The sequence below is a fragment of the Cherax quadricarinatus genome, chromosome 3, assembly GCF_038502225.1.
Source record: "Cherax quadricarinatus isolate ZL_2023a chromosome 3, ASM3850222v1, whole genome shotgun sequence".
In the NCBI taxonomy this organism is placed as follows: Eukaryota; Metazoa; Arthropoda; class Malacostraca; order Decapoda; family Parastacidae; genus Cherax; species Cherax quadricarinatus.
In genome coordinates, this window is record NC_091294.1 from 56,671,022 (window position 1) to 56,692,543 (window position 21,522).

The 21,522-nt window shown below is 40.1% G+C and overlaps 1 protein-coding gene across 3 annotated transcripts in view; it reads right to left on the reverse strand.

The window, feature by feature from the left end:
• Window positions 1-21,522, reverse strand: part of LOC128705896 (transmembrane channel-like protein 7) — a 738,019-nt gene that overhangs the window by 189,276 nt on the left and 527,221 nt on the right. For all 3 annotated transcript variants that reach the window (XM_070091935.1, XM_070091932.1, XM_070091933.1), the window contains one exon: window positions 11,874-12,032. In XM_070091935.1, coding sequence (XP_069948036.1) covers window positions 11,874-12,032 — 159 coding nt within the window. The remainder of the gene's footprint in view (window positions 1-11,873; window positions 12,033-21,522) is intronic.

Consider the following 21,522-nt stretch of genomic DNA (forward strand, 5'->3'; position numbering starts at 1 on the left):
CATAATTATCAATATATTGTTTACAAAACTTGTTTACAAAAACAAACAATACAAAACATTGTTTATTATTATTGTTCTATAATATATATACCAATATACAGTCACTGAACATATTCCTATTAGTTCTGCAGCTTGTGGAACTCTGAAACATGGTGTCATACACAATGGTGTTTTATCTTTCTCCCTCATTCTATCTCTTTCAATCTGTCTCTCTCTTTCTCTCTGTCTGTCTATCTCTGTCTCACAGGTACACATAAATACAAGTATACATAGTATAAATTACCTAGGATAACCCAAGAAATCCAGACAAAGTGCTATACTCTGCTTGAAGATGTGAGTAAAAGTGATGACACAGTCTTGTGGCTCTCTGAGACAGAGAGCTAGATGGATAGACAGATAGACAGGGAGCTTGACAGACAGACAAATAGACAGACAGAAATGTTAGTGTACCAGTACCAGTGTACTAGTGTTCCACCCTCCTCCTCCTCTTCTTCCTCTTCCTCCTCTTCCCCCTACTCTTCCTCATACTCTTCCTCTTCCTCTTCCTCCTACTCTTCCTCTTCCTCCTCCTCCTCTTCCTCCTCCTCCTCTTCTTCCTCTTCCTCCTCCTCCTCTTCCTCCTCCTCCTCTTCTTCCTCTTCCTCCTACTCTTCCTCCTCCTCCTCTTCTTCCTCTTCCTCCTCTTCCCCCTAATCTTCCTCCTACTATTCCTCTTCCTCCTCCTCTTCCTCTTATTCCTCTTCCTCCTCCTCCTCTTCTTCCTCCTTCTCCTTCTCCTCCTCGTCCATAGTGTAAATTACAAGGAGTCGGCAGCTGTCAAAGTGACATATTGGCTAATTACTCTTTCCCCCCTCCGGCCTGTCAAAACAATGGGGTCGGATGCTGCTTCCCCTCCTCCATTCTATCTAATTATCTTTCTCCCTCATTCTATCTGTCTGTCTATCTCTGTCTCACAGGTACACATAAATACAAGTATACATAGTATAAATTACCTAGGATAACCCAAGAAACCCAGACAAAGTGCTATACTCTGCTTGAAGATGTGAGTAAAAGTGATGACGCAGTCTTGTGGCTCTCTGAGACAGAGAGCTAGATGGATAGACAGGGAGCTTGACAGACAGGCAAATAGACAGACAGAAATGTTAGTATACCAGCAAAAACAAAGGGAGGGCGATGTTCATCTCATCTTTTGGCATCAGCTCTACCCTCATTTACCCTCATCAAACGTCAGCACTTATCAGATGTTATCTCCCCTTATCTTGTTACTGTCATGGGTGAACATTTATTATTACATATTATTATTATTACCTATTATTATTATTATGTATTATTATTATTATGTATTATTATTATTATGTATTATTATTATGTATTATTGTTATCATTACGTATTCTTCTTCTTCCTCCTCCTCCTCCTCCTCCTCTTCCTCCTCCTCCTCCTCCTCTTCTTCCTCCTCCTCCTCCTCTTCTTCCTCCTCCTCCTCTTCTTCTTCCTCCTCCTCCTCCTCCTCATCTGCCGCCTCCTCCTCCACTTGCCTCCTCCTCCTCTTGCCTCCTCCTCCTCTGCCTCCTCCTCCTCTGCCTCCTCCTCCTCCTCCATTCTTGGAACAAGTTTGAAGAGCTTGTAGTTCATAATCACTATCATTATCATCACCAATGCTCACATCTGAGTCTGGGATTCTGGTACAACTGAACGACGGCCCAGCACCAGAGGTGGAAGGCTGTGGGTTGTCTGGGTTTTCCTCACTATTACTCATATTATGGTCATTAGTTTCGGTCAAAACCTCACCAGAACCTTGAAACTCATCTTCACTGTCACTTCCATCTGTATTAGAACTGTCACTGGGGAACAAAAGTGTCCCAATTCGCCGAGGAGTGAGGAACTTCTTACCGCAGGGCACGGTGGAAATTGTGTACTATGATGGCATTCCCACAATGCACCACTGGGTCCCAGATTTTTTTCCTACTGCGCACACCCACCACACAGACCCATTCTCTCACATCTAGGCTTATCAGCCTTTTCCTGCGAGATTTGAGGCCGCTAGAATTTATGCGTACTAGTACGTCAAAAACCCCTACGCGTAAGACGTACTAGTACGACCAAAACCCTCAAAGGGTTAAAGGAATGTAAAGAGGAACTTTGCCAACCTTTGGCTAACCTTTTCAACATATCACTACAAACTGGCATAGTGCTTAATAAGTGGAAAATGGCAAATGTAATACCTATTTACAAGGCAGGTGACAGGTCCTTAGCTTCGAACTATAGACCAATAAGCCTTACCTCCATAGTGGGAAAATTTATGGAATCAATAATTGCTGAGGCAATTCATAGCCATCTTGATAGGCATAAATTGATAAGTGAATCTCAACACAGTTTTACTAAGGGGCGTTCCTGTCTTATGAATTTACTAACTTTTTTCGCTAAGGGGTTTGAGGAGATAGATCATGGTAATGAATACGATATTGTGTATATGGACTTCAGTAAGGCTTTTGATAGAGTTCCACATCAGAGACTTTTGAGGAAACTTAAGGAACGTGGAATAGGAGGGGAAATTTTTTCCTGGGTACAGGCGTGGCTGACAAATAAGCAGAAAAGTTTGCATAAATGGGGAGAAATCAGAATGGGGGCACGTCACAAGCGGTGTTCCACAGGGGTCAGTGTTGGGCCCCTTGTTGTTCACAATTTACATAAACGATATAGATGAGGGAATAAATAGCAACATAAGCAAATTTGCTGATGACACCAAAATAGGCTGTCCAATTCATTCTATCGAGGACATTAGTGCACTCCAGGTTAGGCCTCATTTAGATTATGCTGCACAGTTCTGGTCACCATATTACAGAATGGATATAAATGCACTGGAAAACGTAAAGAAGAGGATGACAAAGTTGATCCCATGTATCAGAAATCTTCCCTATGAGGATAGACTGAGGGCCCTGAATCTGCACTCTCTAGAAGGGCGTAGAATTAGGGGGGATGTGAATAAGGTGTATAAATGGAAAACAAGAGTAAATAAAGGGGAAGTAAATAGTGTGCTGAAAATATCCAGCTAAGACAGGACTCGTAGCAATGGTTTCAAGTTGGAAAAATTCAGGTTCAGGAAGGACATAGAAAAGCACTGGTTTGGTAAGAGAGTTGTGGAAGAGTGGAACAAACTCCCAAGTACCGTCATAGAAGCTACGACCTTGTGTAGTTTTCAAAATAAGTTGGATAAATACATGAGTGGGTGTGGGTGGGTGTGACTTGGACCTGACTAGCTTGCACTACCAGGTCTGGTGCTGTGCTCCTTCCTTAACCCTTTCAGGGTCCAAGGCCAAAATCTGAAGTCACGCACCAGTGTCCAAGAAATTTTGAAAAAAAAAAAATTATTTTTTCTTACAGAATTAAAGAGCATATTTTTGTGAAGGTAATAAAACAAAAAAAATTAGAATCTGATCAGTACTTACCGAGATACAGTGCCAAGAAGTTTGTAGAAAATGATGTGGTGGCGGCAACATCGACGAATTCCACATACGCGTATTATATTATTTTGTTGTTTTAGTTGTTTTTTCTTTTCTTTTCCAATTTTTTTCTATTCCTACTAACATTTGGGGCCTGAGAGACCAATACTGTATATAATTGATATATATATACTCACTGTATTGAACACAATAACCGCACTAAAGTTATTATCATATTATTGTTTACCACTGTTGTTTATTACAATAAACATGCACAAATATTGTATAATACTAATGTTCTATCATATATTTACATATTTACAATCACTGGACATGGTTTTAGAACTGCTGGAGCTTGTGGAACTCCTTGAAACAAGGCACCATGCACAGAGGCACCTTACATTCCTCACACATAAACCGAGTGCCTTTGCGTCTTTGTTGCCGTCGTTTTGTTTGTGCACAGACAATGCATCTCTTCTGAGCAAATTTCTTTTGAGTTGAAGGAAGCTGTATTATGAAATGATCACCTTCTCTCCTCAAACGCTTGGGTATATTGTGATGAATTCGAGGACCATGTTGTATTGCAGGTGTTGTTACCTGGTACTTCATTATGAGTTGTCTGACAACAGACAAACAAAATTCACCATACGGTGGTCTGTTACCAGTCTTTATTTGGTACATATTATATGCATTCAGCATTGAAATGTCCATGAGATGGAAGAAAAGTTTCATGTACCACTTGTAACTCTTACGAACACAGTCAACAAAACCAATCTGCATGTCACACTTGTCAACCAAGCGCATGTTTTGTGTATAATCAATCACTGTCACTGGTTTTCGAATACGTTCATTAGTCACTCGATCAACTTTGCCACTGTCTTGCATTTCATTACGGTGAATGGTTGTCAACAATGTGACATCTCGTTTGTCATGCCACCGTAATGCCATGATGTCATTGGCAGTAAACACCTGCACGTCATCACCACGAACACCTGCGTTGAGCCTGGGCATATGTTTACGATTAGAACGCACTGTGCCACACACATCTGTCTTGTTCACTCGCATGAAATCACTGAGTAATGGGCTTGTGTACCAGTTATCGGTATATAATGTATGGCCCTTACCAAGATAAGGTGCCATCATGTTTCTCACTACGTCACCTGATATACCCAATAACATCTTGGTATCTTTCAATGTTTTACTACCCGTGTATACAACAATATCCAACACCAGGCCACTGTCACAATCACAGAGTACAAACAATTTTATACCAAAGCGGTTCCTCTTGCTCGGTATATACTGCTTGAATGACAGTCTACCTTTGAACAAAATCAAAGACTCGTCAATTACAAGATTCTTGAATGGATAAAAGTATATCCTGAACTTTTGTTTGAGATACATGAAAACATTTCTAATCTTGTATAACCTGTCACTTCTGTCAGGCCTGGTTTTGTCAGAGAAGTGCAACATACGTAACAGTAAGATAAACCTGTTCACTGGTATTATTTCACTGAAGGATGGGGTACAAATTAGCCGATCTGTGGACCAGTATGCTTTTATATTATGCTTATAGACGTGAGGCATAAGCATTATTGTTGCAAAAAGCAAATACATTTCTGCAACAGTCGTCTCTTTCCACCTGTGTAGTCTTGACTGTGGTGATAAGATCGTATTTGCCATGGTGTACTGAAAATACTTATTACTTTCCCTGACAATAATTTCCATCAATGGCTGGTAAAAGAATAATTCAAAGAATTCCAGTTCATTGGCCGTGGTTCCAAGGGGACAGGTAGGTAGAATTCCACTTTGAGAGTCATCAAAGTGGTGAAGGCTGGGAACAAAATTGGGATTTTGCTCCCAATCCCAGATACGGTTTGCTGGTGGATACTGGACATCATAGGCTGGTTGTACGGGTGGTTGTGGCGGGCTGGTGGGTGACGCTCCGCTTTGTCCTTGAACTGACGAGTCAGCAGCGTGGGTCCCCGCGTGGCACAGCGAGTCACGCATGGCGGTGCCACTACCACCACCAGCCCCACTAACACTATCCACTGATGCCTGTGGCCCATCCATGCCAAGTGTAGCCACATCATCCTCACTATCACTACCTAAAACGGGTGTAGGGCCACGGGATGTACTCCGGGATGTACTCCGGGATGTACTCCGTCCCCTGGGCACAGCATAGGGTACACTACCCGAGCGCATGCGGCGGCGAACATACCGACGCTTCACTGGTGAATATGTTTCCTCACTATCACTACTCGAATGATCGTCGAGCGCAATAAAATCACAATCCACGTCAGAATCATCGTCATTACTGAAGTCAGAGGCCAGGCCACGGGAAAATATTAGTTTTCTCTTACGTTTAGGAACACCCGACCGTGAGTCACGAGTGCCCACACCAGAGGTAGAAGGTCGAGGATCGTCGGGGTTTTCTGCACTATTATCGATATCCTGGTCATTATTTTCGGTCACTAACTTATCAAAGCCGTAGAATTCGTCTTCATTTCCACTTCCATCAGTGTCAGAACTATCAGACAGGAAGAGGAGAGTCCCAATTTTCCGGGGAGTGAGAGCTGACTTGCGACGAGGCATGGTGAACAAGGGTGACTGAGCCGGCATTCCCACAATGCTATGCAGGCGCCTAGATTTTTTGTTTACGGCGCAGACCGATTCTCTCATATGTAGGCCTATGAGCGCTTTCGCGCTAAATTTGACGGCGCTAGAATTTTGGCGTAGATCTACGGTTTGGACACTCACCGACCAGCCGTAGATCTACGGGACGGACCCTGAAAGGGTTAAGTGGAAGTGACCTGACTAGGTGGTCATTGTTCTAGGCCGGAAGGCGGCATGGACCTGTTTCATATGGGTCAGTAGGCCTGCTGCAGTGTTCCTTCTTTCTTATGTTCTTACATCCTGAAGTCTACTCAACAGTCTTTTATCTACTGATACATAGTCCAACAAACTACTGTCATTTTGCCCTACATCATATCTTGTATATTTATTTATCCTCATTTTCTTAAATACGTGTTACCTATAACTAAACCTCTTTCTATACAAAGTTCAATCGAAGGTCCTCCATTATCATTAACACCTGGTGCCCCAAAATTACCTACCACACCCTCTCTAAATGTTTCTCCTACTTTAGCATTTAGGTCTCCTACCACAATTACTCTCTCACCTGGTTCGAAGGTTCCTATACATTCGCTTAACATCTCCCAAAGTCTCTCTCTCTCTTCTCTACACTCCTCTCTTCTCCAGGTGCATATATGCTTATTATGACCCACTTTTCACATCCGACCCTTATTTTAATCCACATAGAACACTTAACTCTGATATTAACCCTCCCCTCAAACATCTTGCCAACCTCAATAGAACACATGACCATAACACAAGGCACAGATCACTCTTTGATGTTCCTCGTGTCCATCTCACGCTATGCAAAAACTGAATGCACATAAAAGGCCCTAAAATCTGGAATTCATTACCTGTAAATATAAAAGAAACACTACCTGTTTATAAATTCAAGTCTCTTCTCAAAGATCACTTACTCACCCAAAACCAAATAAATACTGAATAACTGAACCTTATAAATTGTATATCTTAAATGTTTCTCACAATTATATCACATTAATGTTAAACCTAAGACCCAATCTAATTTTGTTATTTTTTAAATACACTACCTAACAGAATACTCCATTCTACTGAATGTACAGCAATGCATGCAACCATATGACCTGTCTTTGTAATACTCATTTGTGCTTTATTGTTATCTGTTTACAATAATGTTTTATCACTGATTACATCATTGCTTAGTTAATCTTAAGTTAATTTTAAGCCAGCCCGTAATACAAGTGGCTTTGGCATGCTGCTCTTACCTGTATTTTTTTGTACCTCTGTATGTATGTTCAAATTATTAAATAAATAAATAAATAAATAATCCTTGAATTTACATATTTATATTCCTTCTTCTCCTTCCATAACTGATCTTTCAACATTATTGCTTCCCCTTCCTTAGTTTTAACTCTGTCAGATACTCCTGACTTAATCCCATTTGTTTCACCCCACTGAAACTCGCATACCCCCTTCAGCTTTGTTTCACTTTGGGCCAGGACATTAAACTTCTTTACATTGATAACATCAGCAATCATCTGTATCTTATCATCTGCACTACATCCACGCACATGCCAGCATTCCAGTTTTATAAAGTTTTTCTTCTTATTTTTAGTGTGTACAGGAGAAGGGGTTACTAGCTCATTGCTCCCGGCATTTTAGTCACCTCATACGACACGCATGGCTTACGGAGGAAATATTCTTTTCCACTTCCCCATGGACAATAGAGGGAAAAAACAAGAACAAGTACAGATCTCCCTCAACATTTGCGAGGGTTAGGGGATCAAGAGCATCGCGAATGTTGAAAAACCGTGAATGTTTGGTGCCCCAATATATTGTAGGGAAATATAATACAATACTGCTTCCTTAACTTGTTGAACCATGAACAATCATAAAATACATGAAAACGTCGTAAATTGTACTAAATATATACATGTTATGCTTTAATAACATGTATGTTATTAAATACCACAGACTCCACCACTGCCTCCACCACTTCCTCAACCACTGCGAGTCCCTACTACCCTCCCTCCGACCCCCGCAACTGGCAGCCAGCCCTCCCACCACTCAGTGTGGTGAGTGTTTTGTTTGTTCATTAATTGCTATTAAACTACAGAATAAATAATGTAAACCCATTCATGACTGCATATTGGAATGGCTATTCGGACAGGTATTGGACGGTGACATCATGTGTTTACTCTTGAACACAGCAAAGAATCAAACATTTCTGCTACTGCTAATAATAACAATAATAATAATAATAATAATAATAATAATAATAATAATAATAATAATAATAATTACAATAATAACAATAATAATAATAATACGATATAATTGAAGAAGGAAATTGTACAAAAATATGAGGGAGTGGTTGACACATCGTCAGTGTGGCTTTGTTTATGCAGGAGTGAACATTAGTCTCCCTGCTCTTCCAAACATTTCACAATAATTCAGCAGTTGAGGCAGTGGTATTTAATAACATATATGTTATAAATAATAATAGTACATATTATTAATAACATGTATTATTATGTATTATAAATAACATGTATGTTATTAAATACCACTGCCTCAATTGCTGCCTCAACAGCTGCCTCACCCACTGTCTCAATCGCTGCCTCAACAGCTGCCTCACCCACTGCCTCAATCGCTGCCTCAACCACTGCCTCAATTGCTTCCTCAACAGCTGCCTCACCCACTGCCTCAATCACTGCCTCAACAGCTGCCTCACCCACTGCCTCAACAGCTGCCTCACCCACTGCCTCAATCGCTGCCTCAACAGCTGCCTCAACAGCTGCCTCAATCGCTGCCTCAACAGCTGCCTCAATCGCTGCCTCAATCGCTGCCTCAACAGCTGCCTCACCCACTGCCTCAATTGCTGCCTCAACCGCTGCCTCAATCGCTGCCTCAACAGCTGCCTCAACAGCTGCCTCATCAGCTGCCTCAACAGCTGCCTCAACCACTGCCTCAACTGCTGCCTCACCCACTGCCTCAATTGCTGCCTCAATCGCTGCCTCAACCACTGCATCTACCACTCCAGTCGCACTCAATCTACAAGCACCAAACACAATGAATTATTGTGAAATGTTTGGAAGAGCATGGAGACTTATGTTCACTCCAGCATAAACAAAGCCATACTGACGATGTGTCAACCACTCCCTCGTATTTTTGTACAACTTCCTTCTTCAATTATATCATATTTATTATTATTATTATTATTATTATTATTATTATTATTATTATTATTACTATTGTTATTAATAGCAGTAGCAGAAATGTTTGATTCTTTGCTGTGTTCAAGAGTAAACACATGATGTTACCGTCTAATACCTGTCCGAATAGCCATTCCAATATGCAGTCATGAATGGGTTTACATTATTTATACTGTAGTTTAATAGCAAATAATGAACAAACAAAACATTCACCACACTGAGTGGTGGGAGGGCTGACTGCCAGTTGCGGGGGTCGGAGGGAGGGTAGTAGGGACTTGCAGGTGGCGGGAAACTTGAATATGATTTGGTGGCTGGGAATTTGGTGGCTGGGAATTTGGCGGTTGGGAATCCACGAATGTGTGAAGCCCGCGAAAGCTGAAAACGTGAATGTTGAGGGAGACCTGTACTATTAAGAAAAAGAAGAAAAAACCTAGATGTGTGTTTGTATATATATGATGTGTGTGTGCCTGTGTAGTGTGACGTATGTGTAAGTAGAAGTAGCAAGATATACCTGTTATCCAGCGTGTTTATTAGACAGAAAAAATACACCAGCAATCCTACCATCATGTAAAACAGTTACAGGATGGTAGTATCTCCCTGGGTGGTTGCTGTCTACCATCCTACTACCAACCTTTTACCATATGTATGATACTAAAGCAAAAGGAGTCGATAAAAGCTATAGCGCCAGCCAAGGGTGTTACAATAATTTCTAAGCTGCAGACCTATGTCCATGAAAAGATGGAGGATGAAACAAACCTCCTTGGACACGTTTTTATTTAACCCTTTGACTGTTGCAAGCCCCTTTCTGAAACTGTCATTCTGTTGAAAAATATTTGAAAAAAAAAAAAAAAAAATTATTTTTTCTCATGAAATGATAGAGAATCTTTTCCTGGTGGTAATGACACCAAAAATACGAAATTTGATTGAAAACTTACTTAATTACGCTCCAGCGAATAGCGATCTCGGCAATATATACGCACTGGTGATTTCACCGAATTTGAGCCCTATTTTCAGCCAATTCCATTCTTCCAGTCGACCAAACTCATAGCAATTTTTTAGAACTCCATTTTTTCTATTAATTGAGTACAAGAAACTGCCCATTTACCAATTTTAACTATCCAATAAAGTGGTCGGAAAATGGCAATTTGGCCAATTTTACGCAAATTAAAAAATATGCCAATTTCAAAACAGGGTCCAGAATAAACAATGCAGACATTCTTGGTACTGAAATAAAATATCCTCAGTTCATTAGTCACATCTCCAGGCCCCTCTTATATTACTCTTGCTTTCTATTTTGATTTTTTATTCACCCAAAAAATTGAAGATTTACTGTATTGCTGACTCCTGCATTATTGTAAAAATGGTATAAATAATATCAGTGAACTAGTGAAAGAATATTAGACTCCCCAGTTGACATGTGTTGGACATGTGGTGTGATCTATTTACTTTTCAACGTAAAAATCAAACATTTCTGCTACTTTGAGCTCAATTTCAACATCGTTTTCGTTGCGAAACTAATCAAAATCACCACTATTTCTGTGATATGTTTTCTATTCTATCAAATGAGACTATGCAAATGAGAAAACAACCATAAATACCATACGAAAATACACCTCAAAGTCGCCATTTTAATCCAAAAACACAGTCGGACTTTTTTTCTCATTATGCACTGCATGCTGCAGGATTTTTTTTTATACAGTGCACACTGACCACACAGACCCATTCCCTTACATGTGGGCCTACTAGCTTTCTCCTGCTTGATTTGAAGCTGCTAGAATTTTTGAGTACATATACGTCAAACACATTGGCTCGTAAGACGTGTATGTATATATGACCAAAACAGTCAAAGGGTTAAAATATTCCAAATGCAAAACAGGGTCCAGAACAAACAGTGCAGGCACTCCTGGTACTAAAATAACATTTTCTCTGTTTATTAGTTACATTTCCAGGCTTTAAAAATTAACTCCATTTTGATTTTATATTCACACAAAAAATATAAGATTTGCTGTTATGCAATATTGTAATAAATGTATAAATAATATCAGTGCATTTGTGAATGCACATTAGACCCACCAGCTGACATGTATTGGACGTGTGATGTCATTTGTTTACTCATAGATGTTGGAAAAATCGAACATTTCCACTACTTTGAGCTTAATTTCAAGCCATTTTCAGTACTAAAGTCAATCAAAATCATCTCTTTTTCTGTAATATATCTTCCATTCTATCAAATGAGATCAAGAAACCACGGCAAATACAACTGTAAAAAACGTGAGAAAATACACTGCAAAGTCGTCGTTTTAATCCAAAAACACAGCCATTTTTTTTCTCATTATGACCTGCGTGCTGTAGGATTTGGTTTATGTGGTGCACACTTACCACACAGATGCATTCTCTCATATATAGGCCCAATTTACTGCTCACAGCTTATCTGAGTAAGCTGAGCTCATGATGCAGTACTACGGCTTGGACCCTGGCCTCAAAGCCATAGAACTACAGGACAGACCCCTTAAGGGGTTAAGGAGAATGACTGCAATAATGTTATTACACAGCATCATGTATGAGGTGGAATACAATTATACAACCTTCAAACAGAATAATACATACTTTATACAGTTGCCAGCTTCTGGGATGGGACACTGGCTGATGCCTTGATAGATGGAGAAGAGGAGGACGACGAGTGAGGCTAGCCGCAGGAACACTGTGCGGACAAGTGTCAGCACCAAAATAAAGGTGGGTGTATAATGCTCCAACTCAACAAGAATCCTGAAAAGAGTGTCACAAACTAATTTCATCTTTTCACATGAAATATTTCTTTAATACCTAATGCATGTCCATGAGTGGCAGAAAACTTTTCTTGGCAGCACTGTCTCTATAACATAGATGATAATATACAAACAAACAATATTGTGCCTTTATTTGTGAATTTGGCTTAACATAATTTTTTTATTTTTGACAGCATAGTGGTGTGATATAGTACATATAAATATGGCATTTTTAAAGAATTTTCTTTAACAATTACAGAGTTGCAGAACACACACCATGAAGCAACATTTGGCACTTGACAAATAAAAGTACGTACAAATCATTGTTAAAAAAAAATTGCAATGGTCACAAATATGAAAAAAAATAAGTGGCATGGGTTGGAAACTTAATGGAAAGCTACTGAATATGCTGAGCATTTTGGGTATGCTAAGATTATACTTTATAACTAGGACTGCTATATCTGGGTCCCTCTGCAAAGACAGTGATTATATGTGAATGAAGGTGAAAGTGTTTCTTTCATTTTTGGGTCATCCTGCCTCCGTTGGAAATAAGAACATAAGAAAGAAGGAACACTGTAACAGGCCTACTGACCCATGTGAAGCAGGTCCATGCCACCCTCCCTGGCCTAGAACAATGACCACCTAGTCAGATGTCTATGCCATTCCTGGTTACATGGCCATACACAACTGTAGGACAGACCAGCAAGGGGGAGGAACAGTTATATACTACTCAAATCAACTTGAATGTATCAAAAAATCTTGCACAAGGGATGAACATGGTGAATATATCATAGCCAAATTTAAATCAAAAGACCTGCAAAAACCCCTCACAGTTATAAACATCTACAGAGTACCACAGTCAAACATTTACCACTTTAGTGAAAAACTAGGAAACATGATTACTGATGCACACATAAATAACCCTTTCAGGGTCCAGAGGCCAAATTTCAAAGGGTGCACCAGTGTCCAAGAATTTTCAAAAAATAATTTTATTTTTTCTTATGAAATGGTAGAGAATCTCTTTCTGAAGGTAATAAAACACAAAGTATGAAATTTGATAGAAAACTGACGAAATTATGCTCTCGCAAATTTTGATGTGTCAGCGATATTTACGCATCGGCGATTTTGCGGATTCTGACTCCCATTTTAGGCCAATTACATTATTCCAGTCGACCATACTCTTAGGAATTTCACTAGTATTACTTCTATTCTATCAACTGAGCACAAGAATTCACCAAGTCAACTGTTTCAACTACAAAATAAAGTGATCAGAAATTGGTAATTTGGCCAATTTAATGCAAAGTTCAAACTATTCCAATTTCAAAATAGGGTCCAGAATAAACAATGCAGGCATTCCTGGCACTAAACTAACATTTCCCCTGTTCATTAATTACGTTTTCAGGCTTTACTAATGAATTCCATTTTGATTTTATATTCACATAATGAATTTTTATTCAAACCAAAAAATTGAAGATTTACTGTTATGCAATATTGTAATAATTGTATAAATAATATCAGCACATTTTTGAACATATATTAGACCCACCAGCTGGCGTGTATTAGACGTGTGAGGTCATTTGTTTATTCTTGAACATCGGCAAAAATTTAACATTTCTGCTACTTTGAGCTCAGTTTCAAGCCATTTCCAGTATTAAAACCAATCAAAATCATCTCTATTTCTGTAATATGTCTTCCATTCTATCAAATGAGACCAAGAAATCACAAACAACTATAAAGAACATATGCAAAAACACTGCAAAGTCGCCGTTTTAATCGAAAATTACGGTCTCAGTTTTTTCCTCTCATTATGCACTAAGTGCTGCAGGATTTGTTTTATGTGGTGCACACATACCACATACATGTATTCTCTCATATCAAGGCTAAAATTTACCGCTCACAGCTTATCAGAGTGAGGCGAGCTCATGAAGTAGATCTACGGTTTGGACCCTCAACATAAAGCCGTAGATCTACAGCACAGACCCTCAAGGGGTTAAAGACCACCTGCTACTAAGAGGAGATTTCAACATTAACTTACAACATGACCAGGACCCACAAGTAACCGAATTCACAAACACTATGAGCAACTGCCTGTTGTTACCAACAATAACTAAACCTACAAGAATCACTGAGACTAGTATCTCCTTAACCCTTTCAGGGTCCAGAGGTCAAATTTCAAAGTGCACACCAGGGTCCAAGAATTTAAAAAAAAAAATTTGTTATTTATTCTTATGAAATGGTAGAGAATCTTTTTCTGAAGGTAATAAAACAAAAAGCACGAAATTTGATGGAAAACTGAAGAAATTATGCTCTCGCGAATTTTGACGTGTCAGCGATATTTACGAATCGGTGATTTTGCTGATTTTGACTCTCATTTTAGGCCAATTACATTATTCCAGTCGACCAAATTCTTAGCTATTTCACTAGTATTACTTCTATTCTATCGACTGAGCACAAGAAATCGCCAAGTCAACTGTTTCAGCTACAAAATAAAGTGATCGGAAATTGGTAATTTGGCCAATTTAACACAAAGTTCAAAATACAGTGGACCCTCAGCTAATGATATTAATCTGTTCCTGAAAGCTCATCGTTAGCTGAAATTATTGTTAGCTGAATTAATTTTCCCCATAAGAAATAATGGAAATCAAATTAATCCGTGTAAGACACCACAAAGTATGAAAAAAAAAAATTTACAACATGAAATATTAATTTTAATACACACAAACTGAAGAAGACATGTACAATTACATGACACTTACCTTTATTGAAGATCTGGTAATGACTGATGGGATGGGAGGAGAGGAGAGTATGGAAGTTGTTGTTTAGAAGGGGAATCCCCTTCCATTAGGACTTTAGGTAGCACATCCTTTTCCGGGGTTACTTCCCATCTTCTTTTAATGCCACTAGGACCAGTTGACCGTGGTGCAGCAACAGATGATGGTGTAGCAGCAGCTGACTGTGGTGCAGCAGCAGCTGACCGTGGTGCAACAGCAGCTCACCGTGGTTCAGCAACAGCTGACTGGTGCAGCAACAGCTGACTGTGGTGCAGCAACAGCTGACCGTGGTGCAGCAAGAGCTGACGGTGGTGTAGCAGCAGCTGACTGTGGTGCAGCAGCAGCTGACTGTGGTGCAGCAGCAGCTGACCGTGGTGAAACAACAGCTGACTGTGGTACATCAACAGCTGACTGGTGCAGCAACAGCTGACTGTGGTGCAGCAACAGCTGACCATGGTGCAGCAGCAGCTGACCGTGGTACAACAGCAGCTGACTGTGGTGCAGCAGCAGCTGACCATGGTGAAACAACAGCTGACTGTGGTACATCAACAGCTGACTGGTGCAGCAACAGCTGACTGTGGTGCAGCAACAGCTGACCGTGGTGCAGCAACAGCTGACCATGGTGCAGCAACAGCTGACCGTGGTGCAGCAACAGCTGACCGTGGTGCAGCAACAGCTGACAGTGGTGCAGCAGCAGCTGACCGTGGTACGATAATACATATTTCTCACCCTTTTTACCACAGGGTTGGCACTAGAAGCTTTCTTTGGGCCCATGGTGGCTTATTTAGCAGTTACAAGCACTATAAACAATGGAATAATACAAAATGTATCGAATGTATGCATGCAATCGGCCACTCTGGCTTGTAAACTATGACGGCAGGGCTGGATGGACAGGTTCGGGACGAGTCATGTTGGTGAGAAACAGCTGATAGTGGTGCAGCAGCAGCTGACTGTGGTGCAGCAGCAGCTGACCATAGTGCAGCAGCAGCTGACCGTGGTGCAGCAGCAGCTCACCGTGGTTCAGCAACAGCTGACTGGTGCAGCAACAGCTGACCGTGGTACAGCAGCAGCTGACTGTGGTTCAGCAACAGCTGACTGGTGCAGCAACAGATGACTGTGGTGCAGCAGCAGCTGACCGCGGTGCAGCAGCAGCTCATGGTGGTTCAGCAACAGCTGACTGGTGCAGCAACAGCTGACCGTGGTGCAGCAGCAGCCGACTGTGGTGCAGCTGCAGCTGACCGTGGTGCAGCAGCAGCTCACCGTGGTTCAGCAACAGCTGACTGGTGCAACAACAGCTGACCGTGGTGCAGCAACAGCTGACCGTAGTGCAGCAACAGCTGACTGTGGTGCAGCAACAGCTGACCATGGTTCAGCAACAGCCGACTGTGGTGCAGCAACAGGTGACCGTGGTGCAGCAGCAGCTGACCGTGGTGCAGCAGCAGCCGACGGTGGTGCAGCAGCAGCCGACCGTGGTGCAGCAGCAGCTGACTGTGGTGAAGCAACAGCTGACTGTGGTGCAGCAACAGCTGATGGTGGTGCAGCAGCAGCTGACCGTGGTACGATAGTACGTATTTCCCACCCTCTTTACATATGATCGCTTGAGAGATGGTATCTCCTATCTGCTTTTCATTTATCCACACCAATAACAGTCTCTCAACATCTTCGAGTACTTGCGATCTTTGTTTCGAAAACGAACTTCCACCTTTTGCAAGAACAGCTTCCTTGATTTCCGTTTTGTTGGCCACAATAGTAGTGATGGTTGATTGGGGTTTGGTATACTTATTTTGCAGGTGACTTATTTTGGTGACTTATTTTGCAGGTACAATCACTAAAAATGCTGTGATAATATGAAATGTTCCGATCGTATGCGTGGATGCAACCGCACTGGCTGGCTCGTAAACACTGGCACCCACCCACGCGTCTCGAACGAATCGCATAGGTTGAATTTTTTAGGGTTAGCTGAGGCAAATTTTTTGCGTTAAAATGTATCGTTAGCTGGATTCAACGTTAGCTGATGCCATCGTTAGACGAGGGTCCACTGTATTCCAATTTCAAAAGAGGGTCCAGAATAAACAATGTAGGTATTCCTGGCACTAAACTAACATTTCCTCTGTTCATTAGTTATGTTTTAAGGCTTTACAAATGAATTCCATTTTGATTTTTTATTCACAAAGTGAATTTTTATTCAAACCAAAAAATTGAAGATTTACTGTTATGCAATATTGTAATAATTGTATAAATATCATCACCACATTTGTGAATGCATATTAGACCCACCAGCTGGTGTGTATTAGAAGTGTGAGGTCATTTGTTTACTCTTGAACATCAACAAAAATTTAACATTTCCACTACTTTGGGCTCAGTTTCAAGCCATTTCTAGTGCTAAAACCAATCAAAATCATCTCTATTTCTATAATATGTCTTCCATTCTATCAAATGAGACCAAGAAATCACAAATACAGCTAAAAAAGCATACGAAAAAACACTGCAAAGTCGCTGTTTTAATCGAAAATCACGGTCTCAGTTTTTTCTCTCATTATACACTGTTTGCTGCAGGATTTGTTTTATGTGGTGCACACATACCACATAGATGTATTCTCTCATATCTAGGCCCAAATTTACCACTCACAGCTTATCAGAGTGAGCTGAGCTCATGGCGTAGATCTACGGTTTGAACCCTGAATGTAAAGCCGTAGATCTACGGCACGGACCATGAAAGGGTTAATAGACTACACCATATCCCCTTTAAAATCAGGCATAATTAAAGACAACAGTTCAGACCACTACCCAACCTTTCTCATAACCAATCTAGGTAAATTGCCCCAAGACATTACTAAAGTTACCTTCATATTACATAACGAGACAGCTGTTAAAAACTTTATAGCAGCTATGAATAACATCGATTGGCAAAATGAGCTCGAAACATATACAGATATGAATGTGTAAATAATTTTCTAAAAAAAAAACCATTACCTCTACAACAAACATTTATTTTTATTTATTTATTTATTACAATTTGAGCACACATACAGAGGTACAAAAAAAATACAGATAAGAGCAGCATGCCAAAGCCACTTATACTATGCATAGCATTACGGGCTGGCTTAAAATTAACTTAAGATTAACTAAGCAATGATGAAATCAGTGATAAAACATTAATGTAAACAGATTACTATAAAGTACAAGTGAGTATTACAAAGACAGGTCATATGGTTGCATGCATTATTGTACATTCAGTCATATGGAGAATTCTGTTAGGTAGTTTATTTAAAAAAATAGTAAAGTTAGATTGGGTTTTAGGTTTAACATTTATGTGATATAATTGTGAGAAACATTTAAGATATACAATTTATAAGGTTGAGTTATTCAGTATTTATTTGGTTTTGGGTGAGTAAGTGATCTTTGAGAAGAGACTTGAATTTATAAACAGGTAGTGTTTCTTTTATATTTACAGGTAATGAATTCCAGATTTTAGGGCCTTTTATGTGCATTGAGTTTTTGCATAGTGTGAGATGGACACGAGGAACATCAAAGAGTGATCTGTGCCTTGTGTTATGGTCATGTGTTCTGTTGAGGTTGGCAAGGAGATGTTTGAGGGGAGGGTTAATATCAGAGTTAAGTGTTCTATGTATGTAATAGTGTGCTGCCTGTAGTGAGAATTTGTTATCATTCTAACTGCAGCCTTTTGTTGGGTAATTAGTGGTCTGAGATGGTTAATTGTTGTTGAGCCCCATGCACAAATTCCATAGGTGAGATAGGGGTAAATAAGTGAGTGATATAGGGCCAGGAGGGCTGACTGTGGAGCATAGTACCGTATCTTCGATAGTATGCCTACAGTCTTGGAAATTTTTTTAGAAATTTGTTGTATATGTGTATGAAATTTGAGTCTATTATCAAGGTGGATTCCTAAGAATTTTCCCTCTGTTAGCTTTGTGATAGGTGATCCGTTTATCATTATGTTAAGAGGGACATCTGTAGCTCTGTTACCAAACTGAATGAAGTAGGTTTTGTCAATGTTTAGTGTAAGTTTGTTAGTCCTCATCCAGGTAGATATTTTCTGTAATTCGGTATTTACAGTATTGGCTAGCGTGACTGGGCTCGGGTGGGAGAAGACGTATGTAGTGTCATCTGCAAATAGTGTGGGTTTGAGTAATTGCGAAGCATTTGGTGGGTCATTTATGTATAGGAGAAAGAAACTAAAAAACTAAACAGATCACAGCAAAGAGACTTAATAATAGTCCCTGGCTAACACCCAGCATCCTCCAATCCATTAACACAAAGTACAAATATAAAAAACAATACAGAATGGGTCAAACAACTAGAGACCAGTCTAAACGTTACTCGTCAGCTCTTACAAGCCTCATAAGAAGATCTAAAAAATTGTATTATGAAAATAGATCACATAACATCAAAGGTGATAAGAAAAAGACCTGGAATACTATATCTAAAATTCTTGGAACTAAAACGCTATCCAAAAGTAAAACAATCAAATTAACAAAATCAGATGAACCCCTACTAACACCAACTGAAACAGCAGACTCAATGTTTTCTTCTCCACCATAGGAAAAACTCTAGCAAACAAAATACCAAGCTCAAATACCTGTCCATCAGACTACCTCATAGGTACCTACCCAAATACACTATTCCTAGCTCCAACCAACTGACCATAAGTCTTGCTCATCATCAACACCCCTTAAAAACAAAGCAGGAGACATAAACAACTTGCCTGTTTTTATGTATAAAAAAGCTTCTCAAGTATTGTCACCAATTATTGCAACACTCTTTAACTAAATCACCGAATCATCTACCTTCCCAACAATCCTCAAAATAGTGAGGGTCACTCTGATCCATAAAGGAGGTGACCAAGCTGACCTTAATAACTATAAACCAATATCTAACTTACCACTGCTCTCTAAAATCTTTGAAAAATTAATTCATAGATGGATCTATTCCTACCTCATCTCACACAATATATTAAACCCTTCTCAGTTTGAATTCAGGAATAATAAAAGCACAAATGATGCTATCATACACATGCTAGAACTAATATACAGTGGACCCTCGCCTAAAGATATTAATCCGTTCCTGAGAGCTCAACGTTAGGCGAAATTATCATTAGCCGAATTAATTTTCCCCATAAGAAATGAAGTGGACCCCCGGTATTCGATGGCATTGGTATTCGATAAATCTGGTATTCGATGCAATATATCGCAAAAAATTTTCCTTGGTATTCGACTGAAAACGTTTCAAGTATCTTCTGCTTCTATCAACTTTTCTGTACTTGACTGAAGAAGCCTACTGTGTAGGCAAAACGTTTCATAATAAAGATACCTAACTGTTGCATATGTGTCTTACCTAACAACCTGTCGGTATTTTATACCATTTTAATGTTCAATCTGTCAGACACTGCAACACAAGGGTATCTTGGTACAGACCTGCAATCAACTTCGACAACTTCCACTAGTGAGAGGGGCTGGATTTGAGAGGGACCTGACCTCTCAACACATGAGTTCTTACCTCTCCTAGTGGCCTACGTGTCACCTCTTGGCGCTATAAAAAGCTCCATCCTGTCACTTCTTCTCCATATTGTTTCATACTATGGAACAATGCTCTTCTCCAGACTGAGGGACTGACCACCTCAAAACTTTAAGGGTGATGGACTGATTACATCGTCTTCAAGTATCTTCTGCTTCTATCAACTTTTCTGTACTTGACTGAAGAAGCCTACTGTGTAGGCGAAACATTTCATAATAAAGATACCTAACTGTTGCATATGTGTCTTACCTAACAACCTGTCGGTATTTTATACCATTTTAATGTTCAATCTGTCAGACACTGCAACACAAGGGTATCTTGGTATAGACCTGCAATCAACTTCGACAACTTCCACTAGTGAGAGGGGCTGGATTTGAGAGGGACCTGACCTCTCAACATCTGAGTTCTTACCTCTCCTAGTGGCCTACGTCTCACCTCTTGGCGCTATAAAAAGCTCCATCCTGTCACTTCTTCTCCATATTGTTTCATACTATGGAACAATGCTCTTCTCCAGACTGAGGGACTGACCACCTCAAAACTTTAAGGGTGATGGACTGATTACATCGTCTTCAAGTATCTTCTGCTTCTATCAACTTTTCTGTACTTGACTGAAGAAGCCTACTGTGTAGGCGAAATGTTTCATAATAAAGATACCTAACTGTTGCATATGTGTCTTACCTAACAACCTGTCGGTATTTTATACCATTTTAATGTTCAATCTGTCAGACACTGCAACACAAGGGTATCTTGGTACAGACCTGCAATCAACTTCGACAACTTCCACTAGTGAGAGGGGCTGGATTTGAGAGGGACCTGACCTCTCAACATCTGAGTTCTTACCTCTCCTAGTGGCCTACGTCTCACCTCTTGGCGCTATAAAAAGCTCCATCCTGTCACTTCTACTCCATATTGTTTCATACTATGGAACAATGCTCTTCTCCAGACTGAGGGACTGACCACCTCAAAACTTTAAGGGTGATGGACTGATTACATCGTCTTCAAGTATCTTCTGCTTCTATCAACTTTTCTGTACTTGACTGAAGAAGCCTACTGTGTAGGCGAAACGTTTCATAATAAAGATACCTAACTGTTGCATATGTGTCTTACCTAACAACCTGTCGGTATTTTATACCATTTTAATGTTCATTGCTGGTTTCTTTTTCTGTCTCATAAACACGCTAGATA